This window comes from Anabrus simplex, chromosome 8, assembly GCF_040414725.1.
Source record: "Anabrus simplex isolate iqAnaSimp1 chromosome 8, ASM4041472v1, whole genome shotgun sequence".
NCBI classification, from domain to species: Eukaryota; Metazoa; Arthropoda; class Insecta; order Orthoptera; family Tettigoniidae; genus Anabrus; species Anabrus simplex.
Genome location: NC_090272.1, coordinates 181,776,469 through 181,796,354, shown reverse-complemented (window position 1 = coordinate 181,796,354; position 19,886 = coordinate 181,776,469). Strand labels below are relative to the sequence as shown.

Sequence of the window (19,886 nt, the reverse complement as noted above, 5' to 3'; positions counted from 1 at the left end):
ATGTGCTCCCTATCTGGTACAGCCTTTAACTTATCTCATCAATGAATCATTTTCTAGTGGTCAGTTTCCTAATCTCCTAAAAATAGCTAAAGTTATCCCAGTCTTTAAAAGTGGAAACTTACACGATTTACATAACTACAGACCAATATCAATACTTACTGTTATTTCAAAAATATTTGAATGTGCTATGAAAGATCGGCTTACTAAATTTTTAATCAAATATAACTTGTTAAATAATGCACAACATGGGTTCAGAGCTGGCAGAAGTACTTTGTCTGCTTTATCACATTTTACACAGTTGGTCGTAAATGCTCTTGACAATGATGAAACTGTGATAGGACTATTTCTTGACCTTTCAAAGGCATTTGATACTGTTGATCATGAAATATTGTTGCACAAATTATATCAGATTGGAGTTAGAGGAATTGTTAATGACTGGTTTAGATCATACCTGAATAAACGATCCCAGTTTGTTGAAATTACACATTGTAACAGTAAAGGGCATAATGAGACATATCACTCTCAGGTAAAAAGCATAGACTTAGGTATTCCGCAGGGTAGTATTTTGGGGCCTGTTCTTTTCTTGATCTATGTGAATGACCTTCCTCACAATAATCAAGTAGAAACAGCAGTTCTGTATGCTGATGATACAAACATAATTATTAATAATCCTGACCCTACGTCTATAGAAACTACAGCAAATACAGTCCTGTCTAGGTTAGAATCATGGTTCAGGAAAAACAAATTAACATTGAACTTTAAAAAGACCCAATACATGGAATTCAAGGCATCTAACTACCATGACAAAACTGCAAAAAAAACACAACCTTATATTAAATGCAAATGCAATTGAAAATACGTTGACCACAAAATTTTTAGGTGTCCATATAGATGAAAAATTAAGATGGGATTGTCATATTCAAAAAATAGGGAAGTCTCTGAGTTCTGTTTGTTTTGCCTTAAGGATTTTGTCTAATAGTTGTAGTGAAGAATATGTTAGAATGGCATATTTTGGATATTTCCATTCAGTCATCACTTACGCTATTGGTCTCTGGGGCTGTTACAAATCAAATCTTGATGTTATTTTTCGAATACAGAAACGAGCTATCAGAATTATATTGAGACGTAACAGGTTAGATCATTGCAGACCATTATTTAAGAGACTAAGGATACTCCCAGTACCAAGTATATACATCATGCAATGCATTCTACACGTGAAAAAAAATATTGATCACTTCAGAAAGAATTTTGACAATCACAATTACCAGACGCGAACAAGAAATAATATTTTTATCGAACACAAGAGTAAAACCATTGCCTTGAGACATGTAGACTCTGTTGGAATCAGATTGTATAATAAGCTTCCAAATACGATTAAAGATATTAGTCCCGTCAGTTCATTTACCACAGCTTTAAAAAATCTCCTGCTGAGTAGCTGCTTCTACAGTACAGAAGAATACATGATGAAGTGCTGGTAATGATGCTACTACTTATTAACTTGTAATCTAGTATATAGCCTTAAAAATATGTTAATGTCACATTGACTATGTTCACATTATTAACACCACACCAATATATTTTTATTTTGTCTTGTAAATATTGGTTATTAATATTATTTTAAAAAATTAAGATGTGCTGTCCTAACATTGAGGTATGTGGTGTTTCTGTTCTTTTTCAAAATGTTCACTGTTGTGCATATATTATTGTTAGTATTAGGAAATCACTTGACAACTCCTATACTGTTGGCATATTTCAAAATATGTAATTGTACAGTCTATGGAAGCTAAATAAATGAATGAATGAATGAATGAATGAATGAATGAATGGACTCTGATGCACAGGGATATCAGAGTGATGGCTTCATACCCCAGGATGAACTTACCAAGTCTACTTGGTACAAACATAGCCAGTGAGGTGACCGCTTCCATTCCAATAGGTTGCAGAGAGGCCTGCAATGGAAATACTGCATATTTTGAGCTCAATTTGTACAACAGAAGGGAAACCCCTATATGAAGAAATCCTCTTACGCTCCACGTGGCGACGCTTATGCTGGTTCAAGACTGGAAAGCATCTATTTTACTCTTGTATCTCTGGTAGCAGATTTCACATATGATGCCCAAACATCCACCATACCCAGTATATGATTTCACACTGCCCACCCTGCACGTGATTCATTGCCGGTCGTCAGCCGGATTGCAAAATGTAACACATTATCTCTCATCATAATTATATAATGGTTTTCTTGGGAAAAGTAATCTGGTAGTTTCCCGTTACCCTTCTGATTCCCATGCTGTTGGCTGAAAAGTAGTAGTTCTTCCACTTTCAGAGGCAATTTCTCACTCCCTGGACAAGCCCAGACCTTGGCAAGTCAAGTTGTTCGCTTATGCCAGCAAACATTTGGCTTCACAAGTACCGTGGATTTCAGTGACTTTTCCTCCACTGGGGATACACCGTCCTTCCTGAAACAGCTCCTCCACCTGGAGTGGTGGTGGCGCCTGTTATTCCTTTTACAAGGAAGTACCATTAAGTTTGGAGCCATTCACTCTTACAGGGAGTCAGGGTATTTTTCGTCGCCCAACACTCAGCATTGAGTCACTGACTGTTCATTTTACTGTACAGAGAAATTAATTTCACTTTGATAACATAGCCTACATCAATGAACATAAAAAAAGTTTTTGTTCTAGAAGGTTATCTTAAGTTAATTATTAAGTCGGGCTACCGATTAACCTAGAAACTGTGACATAGCTGTGTAAATACATGCATGAAATCATCTTCATTCAGTAAAATCTCAATAACATCTCTGAAACATTTTGTAAACACTTGTATCTCTGTACATTATCGCTGTAAAACCTCATAAAAACAAAATCTAATTAAATAGTATTGGAGAAGGCTTTAAATAAAAAATTTAAATTTGGTATGGCTGCGTACAGGTAGAAATTGTAGATTAAGGAATAGGAAACTAAAAATGAGATTTGATTAACATAAAACGAGTTGCACTGGTTGTATCTTCGAATAATATTGCAGAATATCAACATAGAGAAACAACTAAGTGACAAATTGAGTCATGTTTGTCCTTTTGTGTTTTCTTTCTGTTGCTTCTTCCTCTGCTGACTTCTCATTGTGTTTATCCCACAGTGTGTTACTATATCTCAATATATGACTTTGGCACTCGCTTGTTCCTTTCCAATACTTTTACTTATCCTTTGGGTTCTTTCTCTCCTTGTGTGTTTGTCCTGTGCACCTCCACGGCTAAATGGTTAGCATGCTGGCCTTTGGACACAGGGGTCCTGACTGACTCCCAGCAGGGTCGAAAATTTTAACCATAACTGGTTCATTCCAGTGACACAGGGGCTGGGTGTATGTCGTCTTCATCATCATTTCATCCTCATCACCATGCACGGGTCGCCTATGGGCGTCGAATCAAAAGACCTGCATCTAGCGAGTCGAACTTGTCCTTGGGCACTCCCAGCACTAAAAGCCATAGGCCATTTCATTTTAAAAAAATTTTTTTTTTGGCCTTGTCTTTTACTACAGATCTTCAACCTTTTGTCTCTTTCCTTTACCTGTCTTTATATAGCTTTCTTTTTATACTACACTTCCTACTCAATGAGTGTTAAAGCCCGGCCTCCTGATGAAGCTGGGAAGCAGAAATAAAGCTTGTCTGGGGTTGAGAAGAAATGAGTGTGCAAGAACTAACAATAAGAGAAGAGAGCCCACCTATTTGAAGATGTAGAGATTGTTGTTGCCCTTTGTGTTCTCATGTTCTTCCTTGTCTCTTTGTCTATTGCTTGCTCTTCAGATGCTGACCTGCCATCGTGTTTATTACGTTATGTGTTCCTATTCATGTTCCAAATTACAATGAGATTACCTGATAGAACCTGCATCACTGCCAGAAGAGGGCTCTGTCAAGCAAAATGCAGCAAACTCTCTGCCGGTTGACACACGGGGTAAATACTTGGCCTTTTGTTCTGGAGTCCCAAACAGGAGAATTCCCTTGAAAAAAGAAACCAGACAGCGCATTATAATGAAATAAACGTCCCATTCATACTGTTACATATTTGGTAGCAAAGTTGGATAAGTAAGGTAATTTTTTTAAATAAATAAAACTTATTTAAATCTGTCTTTTTTACTTAGGCCTACTGGTAATTTTCTTTTTATTGCCTAAATATTTCAATTTTAAACTGTGTATTTTAAATCAACTGACAATTTTCATAATATTCTTCTTTATTATATGTGTGTTTTTATTTCTTTTGGTGTCAATCCTTGGACTGGTCTGATGCAGTTCTCCAATCCACCTCCACCTTACTCCACCCCAACCCCACTCATCCAATTAATCTACATACTAACCTTGCCAGTACAGACCATCCAGCCCTCCAGATTACCTTTGTGTATGGAAATTAAAATATGTGAAAAGTGGAAAAGTGACAACACTAATAATTTCATTTAAATTATATCAGTCAATGGTATTAATATTTGTACAGTTATGAAGTTATAACACAAAATATTGCAACTCAAAATTAAATCGATACACATAGAAGAGGATCAAACAATATTATTAAAAGAGATTTATATTACACATTTAATATCATGTTACAGGACTACCATCAGATAAAGCTTTATCTGTCCCTAATTTATTTCGAAGTTATGAATGCACTGCACCAAAAGAAAAGTAATATATTTTTAGACCCACTGATGATGCCTATTTCATTTTGCTCATGCATTGTTAGACTGACATTTAAAATCATCATACTGTGAATTAAATAATTAAAAATCTTATGTCAGTTATGACCAACCCTGTATGTTAGTACGCAAGGATGTGTGTTTGTTACCTTGAAACCAATGGACTGGTGGGCTCCAAGGGTGATTGCAACACCAAGGTCGTGGGCGCCAATAATCTCAACAAGGCGTGCGTACTGAGTATTGGACAAGCCCAATCCACCAAGTTCCTGTGGAACCTGCAGAGCAAATGCTCCCATTTCCCATAACCCAGCCAACGATTTTTCTTCTACTTTCTCTAGGGCATCGTTCTTGGCAGGATCATTTACTTCCTACAATAGAAAATTCAAGTTAGAGCTTAGAGTTTAGCTCATACATCAACTGAGTTATAACACTACATCATTAACTTACAGGTTCGACAAGAGGCAGTATTAGGATATCAAACATGTTCTAAACCTGCAAAGGGTCAAAAACATGCTTTTGAATAATTTAGAAATTTGCCTCAAAATCTTAACAATGCTGAATAGTGTATACTTGGAATGAAGAAATTTGTATAGAATTTTGAAAGCAGTACAAGTTACATTAACTAAGTCTACACTGAAATGTAACAAGTAATGATTAAAAAAATGTTACAGACTTTGGGCTGGGAAGACTTGGAAGACAGGAGACAAGCTACATTGGTTTTTAATGACACACTAACATATTGAAGGTTTTCCGCAACGCAAGGAGGGGAATGGGATGGGACTGGAAGGTAGCATCCGTGGCTTTAATCAAGGTACAGCCTCAGCATTTGCCTGTTATAAAATTGGAAAACCACGGAAAACCATCTTCAGGACTACCGACTGTGGGATTCACACTCACCATTTTCTGAATGCAAGCTTAGGGAGATGAACTGCTCAACAAATAGTATGCTCCGAGTTGTCAGTGGAGAGATGGCTTGGAATGATATTAGTAAACGAATAAGCTTGAGTAGAGTTTTTAAAGTAGGAAAGATCATTATATAAATTTGGAATTAAAGAGAACAAATTGGAACAAATATTCATTTATAGGCTGAGGAATCAGGGAATGGAATAATTTATCAAGGGAAATATTCAATAAATTTTGAAGTTCTTTGAAAACATTTAAGATAAGGCCAGATAAACAATCGATAGGGAATCTGTCACCTGGACAGCAGCCCTACAAGCAGATCATTGATGACTGAATTGGTAAAGCCTTCTTTTTTCACTGTTATTTCAGTTTATGTTGGAAATTTACTACCGTGGTAACAACGGAGGTACTTCCCAGTCAACCTAGCTCTGTGTGTGGAAAGAAAGCAAACGTAAACTCGACCTTCTACCTCCCCTAGCCCCCAGCAATTCACCTTGCTTCCTGTGCTGGAAAGAGAGCTCTGACAGACAGCTTGTGAATAATGTAGTCATCTGTTAAACATAGTGCTGTAAGTTGCCCGTCTTGCATGTTGGTATTTATGTTGCGTAGTACAGTACTGCACATCTTCAATCAATTCTGCGGTTCAATTTCTTGTAAGAAAACTACCCTTGTGGAAAATTCTAAATTCCCATGGAGGGAATTAGATATTTTTCACCAATAGAGCATGTCACCAGCGTCAGTGGGTAGGGTCTGACACATCCCACTCTGAAGAGTCTAGTGTCAGACCTAAGACGAAACACTGGTTAATAGAGCAAACGCCTGAAAAGCCTTAAAATACCCTTAGCGGAAAGCTGTGAATTATTAGGAACGTAATAAAGCACTGTGATGATCTACCATATTTTTCACACTCTGACAACACGCTTTTTTCTACCCAGGAAATACAGTCTAAAATTTCCCTGCGACTCATGGTCTGATGGTCCACAGATATTTGTCACTTGTCACTTGTCACTTGTTATAGTACCATAACCATGATGAAGCTATCTAACAGCAAACAGTGGTAGAAGTGACCAGCAAAGAGGCTGGAAGTGAACAGGATGTTCTGCAGTCTCAGTTATATTGTTGGGTCACAGACGTGAATAGCACTGTAATCTATTTTGATAAGTGACAACACCATTTGTTAAGATGTTTGAATATCAATGCAGAATATGCAAAATAACATTAAAAAGGCAGAAACACACTCTAGATCACCGATCATGGAAAACCTTCAAGAAATGAAGTATCAGCAATTGTAAGAACCAGAAACTGATAACGGAAGTGAAAATCCGGACAACAGCATTTTGAGTGATGGTGAAAATGAATATATTGAGCACTAAAAATCAGTTGCTGTGTTTTAATTTTACAATGTGATATTTTGTGCCTGTGCTTAAACTATAAAGTTCCTTGATAAAATGTTGGTAGAAAAACATGCATAAATATCTTTTTTCCTTAAATTTACAATGTAAAATCAAGGTGTGCCTTACGGTCCGAAAAATAGAGTATTAATGTACAGGGCATTAGCACTAATTGTAAATGCTGCAATGAGGGCTATAATCACTAATGGTGTTTCTCAAAGAACAATATGTTAGATCAGGAAATCAAGTGCAATACTAGAAGCTACTGACTAAAGATTATCAGCTCCAGGCAATTAAAGACAACCATTCTCTTTTAAAATATCGGTAGACAACTTTGACTCCTTTGCACTGAAAATCATAGTTCATTTTACATAATTAAGAAGGAAGTTCTCATTTTGAGCAAGATCCATTTAACAGCCAAGAATGACAATCAGGAAATAAAGAAATGTTAAGAAAATTATAAAATCCATGAAATTCCTTTTCAAAAAATTCAAGAACAGAGACATTTTTAATGGGCATAACTATATCATTGCTTGGCACGGTAGAATTTCACAGACTCTAAAATGTAACTTGATTGACTTATCGATTGTTAATACTACTGTGATTTCAGTACCTGTATTGTTTGTACTATTGATAAATATGACATGGCACTTTGTTTGTTCCAGATAGGCCTGAAAAGTCTGGACCGATTGAGCTGAAATTTGGTAGATACAGCTTAAATCCCGAGTCATGCAAGGGATACTTCTGATTTTGATATATTTGACTGCTAGTGGGGGATTTTACAAGGGCATGTCACAAATTTGGACAATTTTTACCCTACATCAACTAAAACAATTGGCTCTCTTGAAAAATATAGTGCACCATGTTGCCTTGAAATTAAATTTTCTACAAGAATCATCATGTGAATTTACTTATGGTTTTCGAAAAAATTCAGCTTTCTTTTGTTTTTGGCTGTGGTCACCTTCACTAATAAATGGGCTACTCATTTCATGCATAAGTAGGGGTCTCGTGAAGCCACATTCATCATCATTTGTGTAAAGCCGTTCGTTTGTTAAAAGGCCAGCTGAAGAATGAGCGTGCCATTCTGCAGAAACTTTTTGGAGGCTACAGTTGTAGTGTTCAGTGTGCTAAGCATACTGTGGTCTGTAATTTATTTATTCAGCCATTTTCATTCTCATCGTCATTATATTATACAGTAGTCTTTTGTTAATCGAAACTAATTGGGACCGGAGTCTGTTCGGATTATGAAATTTTCGGATTATTATTAGAAAATATTTTCCGGTTAATGTTATTTTTACGTCTCGCTAACTACTTTTACAGTTTCCGGAGATGCCTAGGTGCCGGGATTTTCTCCTGGAGTTCTTTTATGTGCCAGTAAATCTACTTACACGAGGCTGACGTAGTTGAGCACCTTCAAATACCACCGGACTGAGCCAGGATTGAACCTGCCAAGTTGAGTTCAGAAGGCCAGCGCTCAACCGTCTGAGGAAAAAGTTTCTACAATACAGTACAGTACATACTGTAATTTGAAATGTCCATTCTTTAGCAGTTATATTAATAAAATACTGTATAAAATTACAGTAGGGTAGTTAAGAACCCGTAGAGGAGAAAACGACTAAAACTAGGTTAAAACTCGTCGAGTAGGTTCCAATCACTACGGCAAAAGAAACTAACAGACTTTGTAAAGATAAACGACAAGTGATTGATGGTTTATGATGTGTAATTATGTTTACAATTAAGTTATTCTAGTAAAATATGACCAACAAAATGCAAATAAATCTTCTTTCAATAATATGCTCTTTCATTTCAATAGAGATTTTTTTTTTTAAATTGAATATTTCAGTTTGGATTAACCAGACTTTTGGATTAACAGGACTCTAGTGTATTTACATTCCATGTTTCTATCTTTTTAGTATTGTGTACATAGGTTTAGGATTCATATTTAGTGAGTTTCATTTTTCGACATTAAGCACTTTAAACCTTGCTCATTAAGCCATACGAAGAACGGATACTTGAGCTAGTTACTTCCACAACAATGCGACATGATTATGGGTACGGAATGAAACAAATCACCTCCACCAATCACGTCTACCAGCTTATGGTTGAACCAGCCCTTAAACGGATATATTTACACTTCTGTATATTTACACACATTCTATTTACATTGCATCACAGAGCCACATTATCAACATCTGATTGTAACCCTCTTACATTGCTCTCATTTCTAATGGCTCTACAAATAATGGTGTCATTAGCGTACTGCACCATAGTGGATGATGCACAACCTGGTAGATCCAAAGTAACAAACGTCTATAGATGCAGCCGTATCGCACTATACTGTATCACACCCAAAACAACTTAAGTTTGGTCTGATCAGGCCCCACTGAACACAACACATTGCGTTTGACCTACCGGGAATGATCTCAACCAGTTTGCCTTTAATGTCATACTTACTAAGTTTTAACGACAGTCATCGATGAGGTACCGATCAAAGGCCTTACTCCAGTCGAGAGTTATGCAATCCACTAGGGAGATATTAGACTACTCCAGGGAATGTTGTCCCTCATCAACTGCCGTTGTTAAATGTGTAGTACAGGATTTTCCATGTTGATTGTTATTCAACAGGTCTCTTTCATTTTAAAAATCCAGTACATGTTTAACAATTAGACATTCCAAACATTTACACATAGCAGATATATATACCAGATAAGATTTCTGGGGATATACTAAAGACAATGGGTTGGGATAGAGTACCATATCTGAAGTACTTATTTGATTGCTATAGTAGCCCCTGTGTATAAAATAAAGGGTGATAGACATAAAGCTGAAAATGACAGGCCAGTAAGTTTGACATGCATTGCATGTAAGCTTTGGGAAGGCATTCTTTCTGATTATATTAGACATGTTTGCGAAATTAATAACTGGTTCGATAGAAGGCAGTTCGGTTTTAGGAAAGGTTATGCCACTGAAGCTCAACTTGTAGGATTCCAGCAAGATATAGCAGATATCATGGATTCAGGTCAAATGGACTGTATCGCGGTTGACCTGTCTAAAGCATTTGATAGGGAGGATCATGGGAGACTACTGGCAAAATTGAGTGCAATTGGACTAGACAAAAGAGTGACTGAATGGGTTGCTATATTTCTAGAAAATAGATCTCAGAGAATTACAGTAGGCGAAGCTATATCTACCCTGTAATAATTAAGAGGGGAATTCCGCAAGGCAGTATTATTGGACCTTTATGTTTTCTTATATATATAAATGATATGAGTAAACAAGTGGAATCAGAGGTAAGGATTTTTGCGGATGTTGTTGTTCTGTATAGAGTAATAAATAAGTTACAAGATTGTAACTGCAACGTGACCTCGATAATGTTGTGAGATGGACAGCAGACAATGGTATGTTGATAAACGGGGTTAAAAGTCAGGTTGTGAGTTTCACAAATAGAAAAAGTCCTGTCAGTTTTAATTACTGCGTTGATGGGGCAAAAATTCCTTTTGGGGATCATTGCAAGTATCTAGCTGTTAATATAAGGAAAGATCTTCATTGGGGTAATCACATAAATGGAATTGTAAATAAAGGGTACAGATCTCTGCACATGGTTATGAGGGTGTTTAGGGGTTGTAGTAAGGATGTAAAGGAGAGGGCATATAAGTCTCTGGTAAGACCCTAACTAGACTATGGTTCCAGTGTATGGGACCCTGACCAGGATTACTTCATTCAAGAACTGGAAAAAAATCCAAAAAGCAGCCTGTTTTGTTCTGGGTGATTTTCGACAAAAGAGTAGTGTTACAAAAATGTTGCAAAGTTTGAACTGGGAAGAACTGAGAGAAAGAAGACGAGCTGCTTGACTAAGTGGGATGTTCCGAGCTGTCAGCAGAGAGATGGCGTGGAATGACATTAGTAGACGAATAAGTTTGAGTGGCATCTAAAAGTAGGAAAGATCACAATAGGAAGATAAAGTTGGAATTCAAGAGGACAAACTGGGGCAAATATTCATTTATAGGAAGGGGAGTTAGGGATTGCAATAACTTACCAAGGGAGATGTTCAATAAATTTCCAATTTCTTTGAAATCATTTAAAAGGCTAGGAAAACAACAGATAGGGAATCTGCCACCTGGGCGACTGCCCTAAATGCAGATCAGTATTGACTGATTGATTTATAAATAAACAGATGTATACGAACTGCATGACAGTTGTCCACATTTTCTCTTTCACCCACTCTGAATACAAGAATGATGTTTGCTTTCTTCCATTCATCTGGCACAGTCCCACTGTTCATTAAGGTGTTAAATATTTCACACAGAGTAGGTGCCAATGCATCTGCACACCAGTGGAGAATTCTTACTGGCACATCATTGGGCTGTTCGCTACAAAAGGTCTGATTCTCTACTAAAGATTTGCTGAGACCTTGATAGCAGTGAAGTAGAGACTGGTTAGATGTGGGTGTGGATGGAGTGTCCTTGTCATGAAAATGTTTTTGCCCTTATCAGCTGTAGTGAAGTTATTTTTAAATTTACTGTTAAAATGTGTTGGCTTTTTCTTGGGGAGAGGACTTGAGGATAGACAGAGTACTGTTGCCACTTTTGTTTTTGATATTGTACACTCAATTTCATGAAAATTTCTACAACTATTTGCATCCTTTGGTGGGGACTGATACAGTTCCAGACAGTGTAATTAATATTCATTCCAAAACAACATTAGCTAACATACTAAAATAAATATGACAAAGCAAAAGATCAGTTCTGCAGATCTTTCGCTTTTGCAAATTGAACATCAACTTCAGAGTGTTATCGGAAGAACTGAAGCATAATACCAATTGGTATTATAAATTTACTCATTTGGAACAAATATTTCAGGTTCCCAATGGGAATCAACATCTTTTATCATCAGAACAGAGGCAGGCGATCAGCCAACGTATGAAGTAGTTCTGGCAAGAAAAGAAAAATAAGTCTTAAGTTCTAAGCAGTCTATAACTGGCCAAATTCTATAATTTATATTTCTTTAAAGGCAGTTCTTAGCAAAAATTTATCGCCAGGAAATCTCCATCTTGTCCCAAACAGAGCTACTTTATCGGACATCACAGCAATTCATATCTGTATTCCAGAAGGGATATCTTTGTTTCAAACTGTAGGTGATCACCTAAATGAAATACCAATGGTGGAATTTTCTATTGACTAGGCAGCCTCAGAACAACATTTACACAAAAATTCAGCGATGTTAATCTCATGGGAAACTGAATTGCCAAAATTACTCACCACAAAAAATTTTGAAGCAGGATCAACCAGCATCTGGAGAGTATCCCTCTGTTCATCCGTCAAGACATCAGGATACGGGAACACCTGACTTGTTTCTGCCACACCTCGAAATAAGTTCATGGTAAATGAATGGGATTCTTTCAAGTGTGGAGAAGGGGATTTGTGTTCCTCTCCCTTTCTTGCAACCTGTGCTGCAGTTGCAAGGCATCTAGAAAGAAACATGCAGGAAAATACATTGACAAACTACCACTTTAACTACCAGTTTAACCCTGAACCGCAAGAGAGAGAGAGAGAGAGAGAGAGAGAGAGAAACAAACAAGCAATGTACTCCACTTAGCGCTCATAAAATTTGTTTATGGTACCTTCCTTTCCTAACAGGGTCTATCAGAGGCCTCATTTCTTTCCCTGTCAGTGTCTCCACAGCTGAGCTAAAAGTAAGTCAAGTTATGTAGTGATCTCTGTAACCTCATGTGTATTGTTTGTAAAATTTGTCAATCACGAGTGCTGTACATAATTATGAGCGAGCACCCTAGTACTGCCACAACTATTTGAATGTGTTGCCCAAATTATGAACAGACAATAACAGAATGGTCTGAAGAAGATTTGAGTGATGTTGAATAATCAGACAATGAAATTGAAAGTGATCGTAAAACTGCCACTGAAACAGAGAGCGAGGATGAAGAAGGTGAACCAGCAGAACCAACAAGTGAAAATTCAAGTTGTATTTTAATGGCAAATACCAGACTGAACGCTGAAAGGCATAACGGTCTATCACGATTATGTATGTATGTAGGCTATGTATGTAGGCTATGTATGTATGTAAACTGGTACGGTCAACTTTAGCACCTCCACAAAATATCTGCACTCCTAGTCATAACATTGTAATTCAGCTTCAGCTATAAGTTGAAGGCAGTGTGGAACCAGTAACTGCATGGATGCTGATCTTCAGCGACAAAATGTTAAGTCTTTTAGTGCGATGGACAAATGTGAAACCGAGTGCTATGAGAAGTAGTTACCAAAGATCCACTCGACCTAAGTTACAAAATATTGTTGGCAACAAAATGAGAGCATTTCTTGATCTCCTTATTTATTTAGCTGTTCTCAAATGCAACAGACAAGATATCACTTAAGCTAGCTCTTTGCATCTGATGGCACGGGAAGAGAAATAATTTGCATTGTAATGTGTGGAATGAGATTTGCTATTATTTTGTGCAGCTTGTGTTTTGAGAACACTGAAGATAGGGCAGTATGAAGAGAGACAGATGCTATTGCTCCAATATCAGAGATTCTAAATATGCTGCTTCAAAACTCACAAATATGCTATTCATTTGGCACAAATGCAACAGTAGGCCTAAACAAGATGCTAAGTGGATTCAGACTGTAGTTTAACTTCCGAATGTAGCCTATATTGCTGTACCTAACTGATGCTAAAAACAGTTAACTTACTTGTATAATGCATATTTATGTGCAGGAAAGGACTCTGATGGAAGAGGTTTTTCTGATTAAGATAGAACATTTTCAAAGAAAACTCAATCATTTCTTTGCTTATTGAAACCAATACCGTTAACTAATCACAACATAACAGCAAATAATTGGTTCAGCCCCATACAACTTGTAGAAGAATTCATAAACAGAGAACTCAGGTATTGATACACTGAAGAAAAGTAAGAGGGAAATTTCTCATAATTTCTTGCCTTCCAAGCAGGGAAAGGTCAGTTCTTTTGTGTCACCACTGTCACACGTGCCCAATAAAAATAAAGTTGTATTTCTAATATCCTTCACACAAAATGGAAAAGCAAAAGACAGTGAAACAGGTAAAGATGAGGTGATTACAATGATTAAAATAGTACTAAGTCCAGTGTGGATTACTTTGATCAAATGTCCGCAAACTACTCGACAGAAAGAACGATGAGGTGGCCAATGGCTGTATTCTTCCAAACTGTGGATATTGCTGCAGTGAATGGATACATACTGCAGCAATCTTACCAAGAAAGTCCAAAAATGACAAGGTAAAACTATCTGAAAGAAGTACCAGGTCAGCTTACTAGGCCACACATGATGAGAAGACTATCGAATCCTAAAATACAAAGAGACATTCAAGGAATTCTTCCAAGACTTCTGAACATTTCTAAAGACGACACTAATAATGCAGAAGAGAGAATTAAGAAAAAGAAAACTTGTCACTTGTGCCCTCCATCAAACAAGGGGAAAACCTCTAGAAGGTTATGGGCTCTTTACGTGTCGCCCAGAAAACCTCATACAAGTGTAACAGGTGGGATTGGCTAGTATGTTTACAATGCACTAGGAATGTGTTGAGGCAGAGTAGAAGCGACTTGTGCTGACAGAAAAATACATGTGTATGTTCAGAGCTTGAAAATCGCATTATAACAAAGGATCACACTTTGATTCCTTTACAATTCCGTTATATGTTAAGTGTGTCTTAATACTGCACTTAGAATATTTAAACTACTCTAGTTATTAAAATAAACATTTATCTGGGGGCACTGTTCATGTTTATATTAACTGCTAGGGATCTCTGAGACCTGAAGTCTACGTTAGTGTCACAGAAAACATGTCCATAGTTAAGGGTTAAAAAAATCCTTACTTAACCTAAAATTTAACATATGACTGCACTTCCTTACTTAACCTAAAATTTAACAACCAGCTGCACTTATGGAATTCCAATGTGCTGTGACATTCCTGGAATGCCAGTTTTCAAAATTTTCTGCACAATGCACAGAATTTTACAACTCATACATTTACCACCTATTAACGTACCCTATACCACTTACCTCGAAGTGACTTCAACATACTGGACTGCCTTCTGTGGAACAACTACAAGTTGTCTAAGTCGAAACATCTTTTTTCAGCTTCCGAAACGGAACTTTACAAAACCAAAAAATCTAAGATCCTATAACGTCGACGCACGCAAGACCTCATATGAACTGCGCTATTGACACATTACCTTACAGACTAAAAGGAGCATAGCAAAAGAAAGACTACAGTATACACTTTAAAACTTGAACGTCATCCAATTGGAGAACTGATTTACGTAATGTATCCTTTCGCAATATAAAATGGCAATGAAATATCAAAAGCCCGACCTTCGTGCTGTAGTTGAATAGCTCTCGGAAGTACCATTTGGACGGTAATTTTTCATGTCAATTCAAACCTAGTTCACGCAGTTTCATACCAACTGGTCTGGAGCAAAGAGAGATCTGGAGTCTGGACGGTTAAAGTCAAGGTGCCGCACCTCAAAATCAAACTTCAGTTGTTCGTGGTTGTTCGGATTGGTGTTCTGTGGTTGTTCAGTAGCTCTGTTTGTGGCAACATGTGCGATTTAGAATTAATTTCATTAGCTCTTGCTCTTTCAAACAGATAGTTAACACCGCAGTAACTGTGAATACTGTATGTATACAGTGGGTGAAATAAGTAGGCCTATTGAAACACTGCATGTGCGACTTGGCACATATCTTTAATAAAAATACAAACATTAATACGGTACTTCATGCCCTAGTTTCTAAAGAATGGTCGGTGGATGCAGAGTGGGTCTCGGCCCAAAGATAATGAGTATCTCAGTCCACAAGTGGCCACGGCTGGTTCGTGCATTCTCTTTGGGTTTGTGGTCCAACAGCTCTGCACTCGGACCGGCCAATCGAGCAGAGGAGACCACGGCTCTACGGCTCTGCATTCGGGAGAAGGGACAGCGCTACACCTCATAGCTGACTCCAACCGTCGGCTGTCTTGAGAATGGTTTTCTGTCAAAGAGAATAAGTATTTTCTGTAGTTTTCCATTCCCCTGCACCAAGGCGAATGCCGTGTAGTTCATAGTATAGGCCACACCCGCTAACCACCTCACCTTCTCCGTGCATCTCCTTCACCGTCACAAATATCCCGACCTGAGAGACGGCGTTAGGCCCCATTCGCAAAGCAAACATAACCGTAAACTTAACGACGAAAACGTAACCGTAAAATTAACGTATAATTTGTGGTATTTTTTACTGTCTAAGAGGCCCGCCACCGCTTTCAGGGGAGGAATAAACACGTTTTAGTAGTAGTAGTTCTTAACGAATGTTGGCGGATGCAGAGTGGGTTTCGACACACAAGTGGCCATGGCTCGTGCGTAATCCGACAGCTCTGCACTCCGACCGGTCAACCGAACAGAGGAGGGATGACCACGGCGTGACTGTACTCCTCTGTATTCGGGAGACGAAGACGGGGTTGCTTCCACCGCCGGCTGTCCTGAGCATGGTTTCCCATTGTTTTCCATTCTCCTGCACTAAGGCGAATGCCGGGACAATTCCTAGTATAGGCCACGCCCGCCAAACCTTTCACCTTCTACGCACATCGCCTTCTCAGATAAAAATCTCCTGGCCTGAAAGTCGGCGTCACCGTCTAAGAGGCTCGCTTCCCCCTTCAAGGGACGAATTAAAACACTTAATAGTAGTCGTAGTCGTTCTTATGAAAGGTGAAGAACACCTACGAATATAAACTATGCAGTCTTTACAACAAAACAAAACGAACATAATTTTCTATCCGCAAAATTCATAGTCATACACGTTGTAACAATATCCTCAAACACACACAGTTTGACAATCCGTGACGTATTCATTCCCTGGGCATCACAACTGCTTGAAGCCTTCGGCATCAATTTTCGACCTTCCCTCCTTCAGATGATCGGTAAAGTCTTTTTCTTTGACTACCAGGTCCGGCTCTTTACACTCATCCAATATCAATCTATCACTACTGATCTGCATTTAGGGCAGTCGCCCAGGTGGCAAATTCCCTATCTGTTGTTTTTCTAGACTTCCCTTCAATGATCGCAAATAAATTGGAAAATTATTAAACATTTCCCTTGGTAAGTTATTCCAATCCTTAACTTCCCTTCCTATAAACGAATATTTGCCCCAATTTGTCCTATTGAATTCCAACTTTATCTTCATATTGTGATCTTTCCTACTTTCAAAGACACCACTCAAACTTATTCGTCTACTGATGTCCTCCCACGCCATCTCTCCACTGACAGCTCGGAACATACCACTTAGTCGAGCAGCTCGTCTCCTTTCTCCCTAATCTTCCCAGCCCAAACTTTGCAACATTTTTGTAACGCTACTCTTTTGTCGGAAATCACCCAGAACAAATCGAGCTGCTTTTCTTTGGATTTTTTTTCAGTTCTTGAATCAAGTAATCCTGGTGAGGGTCCCATACACGGGAACCATACTCCAGATGGGATCTTACCAGAGACTTATATGCCCTCTCCTTTACATCCTTACTACAACCCCTAAATACCCTCATAACCATGTGCAGAGATCTGTACCCTTTATTAACAATCATATTTATGCGATTACCCCAATGAAGGTCTTTTCTTATATTAACACCTAAGTACTTACAATGATCCCCAAAAGTAACTTCGCCCCATCAACGTAGTAATTAAAACTGAGAGGACTCTTCCTATTTGTGAAACTCAAAACTTGACTTTTAACCCCGTTTATCATCATACCATTGCCCACCGTCCATCTCACAACACTATCGAGATCACCCTGCAGCCGCTTACAATGTTGTAACTTATTTATTACTCTGTACAGAATAACATCATCTGCAAACAGCCTTATCTCTGATTCCACTTCTTTACACATAACATTGATATATATATAAGAAAACATAAAGGTCCAATAATACTGCCTTGAGGAATTCCCCTCTTAATTATTACAGGGTCAGATAAAGCTTCGTCTTCTCTAATTCTCTGAGTTCTATTTTCTAGAAATATAGCCACCCATTCAGTCACTCTTTTTTATAGTCCAATTGCACTCATTTTTGCCAGTAGTCTTCCATGTCCACAGTTTTTCTATTGGATTGAGGTCTAGTAACTGTGGAGGCGTTGCAAGTTGCTAGCGAAGATAATACAGCAACCATTCGTTTGTTATACGAGACATATGCTTGGGATCATTAGGTTCGTTCCAACATTCACATTCCTGACGATCGCCAACGAATTCAAGCATCGCCTTCCGCTCATACGCCAGTTTGGGATCTGTCAGTGGCTGGTCCCAAACTGCATCGTGTTGTAACACTTCGTGGACAGCTATCTGATATGTAAAAAAAGGCGTTCCGCGCGTATTTTGCGTTTATTTGCGTTGTTTTGTACTTTCGTAGAGGAAAAAACAGGAAAGGATATTTTTTTATGAAAAATAGTACCACTCTCTTGATTACCCGGTGCAGCGAACTTACGGCTATATCAAACCTGTCTGAGACATCTCGAAAACTGCGCGTGTGATGACCAATGTATAGCCCACCCTGCACCCTGCTGAGTTAATGAGCTCCATGTAATCTTTACTTGGTATGGAGAGGTTGCCAAACCACTCTCTTCAGTCTTGACTCTTTCTTCATGCCGAGTGCAGTCCAGTGACCTAGTGAGCATTATTAATAGCAATATATGAAATAACTGATATCTGTAATATTTATAACTTATCAGTTTAGCGTAAGAGCAGTAATATGTCGGTATTCTTCCGGCCGTGGGTAAATCCAGGTTCACAGTGTAACGAAGCGGAATTAAATCAGCTGCCTGGACCTTCTTCTTCTCCTTCCTCACCAAGAACTCCAACTAAAAGTGACGAAAATGTGATTGGCAGAGGTGTTAAATTACGGAAACAAACCGAGATGTTGGTGAGGAACATTAACAATTTCTTACGAGGTGTTTTAGGAAATGGCGGTATTATAACTGGTAAAAATTTAAATAATTTAGTATCGGAAGCGACAGGAATATGTGTTACTACGGTGAAAAAATAGGTAAAATCAGTGATGCCAATACCTACGTAACCCCCACTAAAAGGAAGGTTCAGAAGCAGAAATTTAAATTTGATAAAATAGACGATTTCACTCGGGATCTGCTTCGTCGAACAGTTTTTGAGTATTATAGGGACGGTAAATATCCAACAATAGGTGACCTAACAGAATCAATGAAACAGAAGACAGCTCGAACAGATTATCAGTTTCCATATGGGGCGAAGACACTTTGTCGTCTTCTGAAAAGTATGGGGTTTAAACACCTGTCTGTTCCTAAAAAGTGCTTAAAAGCTGAAACACCTGAAATAATTGCTTGGCGGTACAGATATCTTAAAGGTATTCAAGATCTTCAGGCCCAAGGTTGTGCTGACATATACCTAGATGAAACGTAGTTCGACAGTAACTGTTGCAGAATGAAGAACTGGACAGGTGATTCTGACAATTGTGCTGTAACAACCCCATTCAACAAAGGCGATAGAATCGTTATTGTTCATTGCGGTGAACGGTTTGGTTTTATGAGTGATGCTCTTCTAGTTACACATACTAAAATGGCGGATGCTCTCGCGGATTACCATGGCAGCATGAAATCGAAAATCTTTGAAAACTGGTTTGAAGAGAGGATACTACGACGCTTAGAAGGACCATCTGTTATAGTTATGGATAATGCCTCCTACCACAGCCGTGTATTTAACCCTAAACCCAATCAATCCTGGAAAAAAGATCGAATCCTTCAATATATGATCGATAACAATATTCCTGCCCCTCGTCCTGTTCCTACAACACAAGTAATCCTCGAAATTATTACGGAGAACACGCCTATTGGAGAAAGAAAATAGAAGTATGTTGTAGATCAATTGGCAGCCAGTTATGGACA

At 38.2% G+C, this 19,886-nt stretch overlaps 1 protein-coding gene across 1 annotated transcript in view; it reads right to left on the bottom strand.

Moving 5' to 3' along the window:
• Positions 1–15,635, bottom strand: part of LOC136878928 (very long-chain specific acyl-CoA dehydrogenase, mitochondrial) — a 147,710-nt gene extending 132,075 nt beyond the window's left edge. Inside the window, exons 1-4 of the mRNA XM_067152546.2 lie at positions 15,025–15,635; positions 12,233–12,440; positions 4,830–5,048; positions 3,869–3,993 (exon numbers count right to left, since the gene is read on the bottom strand). Coding sequence (XP_067008647.2) covers positions 3,869–3,993; positions 4,830–5,048; positions 12,233–12,440; positions 15,025–15,092 — 620 coding nt within the window. The 5' untranslated portion in view covers positions 15,093–15,635. The remainder of the gene's footprint in view (positions 1–3,868; positions 3,994–4,829; positions 5,049–12,232; positions 12,441–15,024) is intronic.
• Between the last annotated feature and the right edge of the window lie 4,251 nt (positions 15,636–19,886).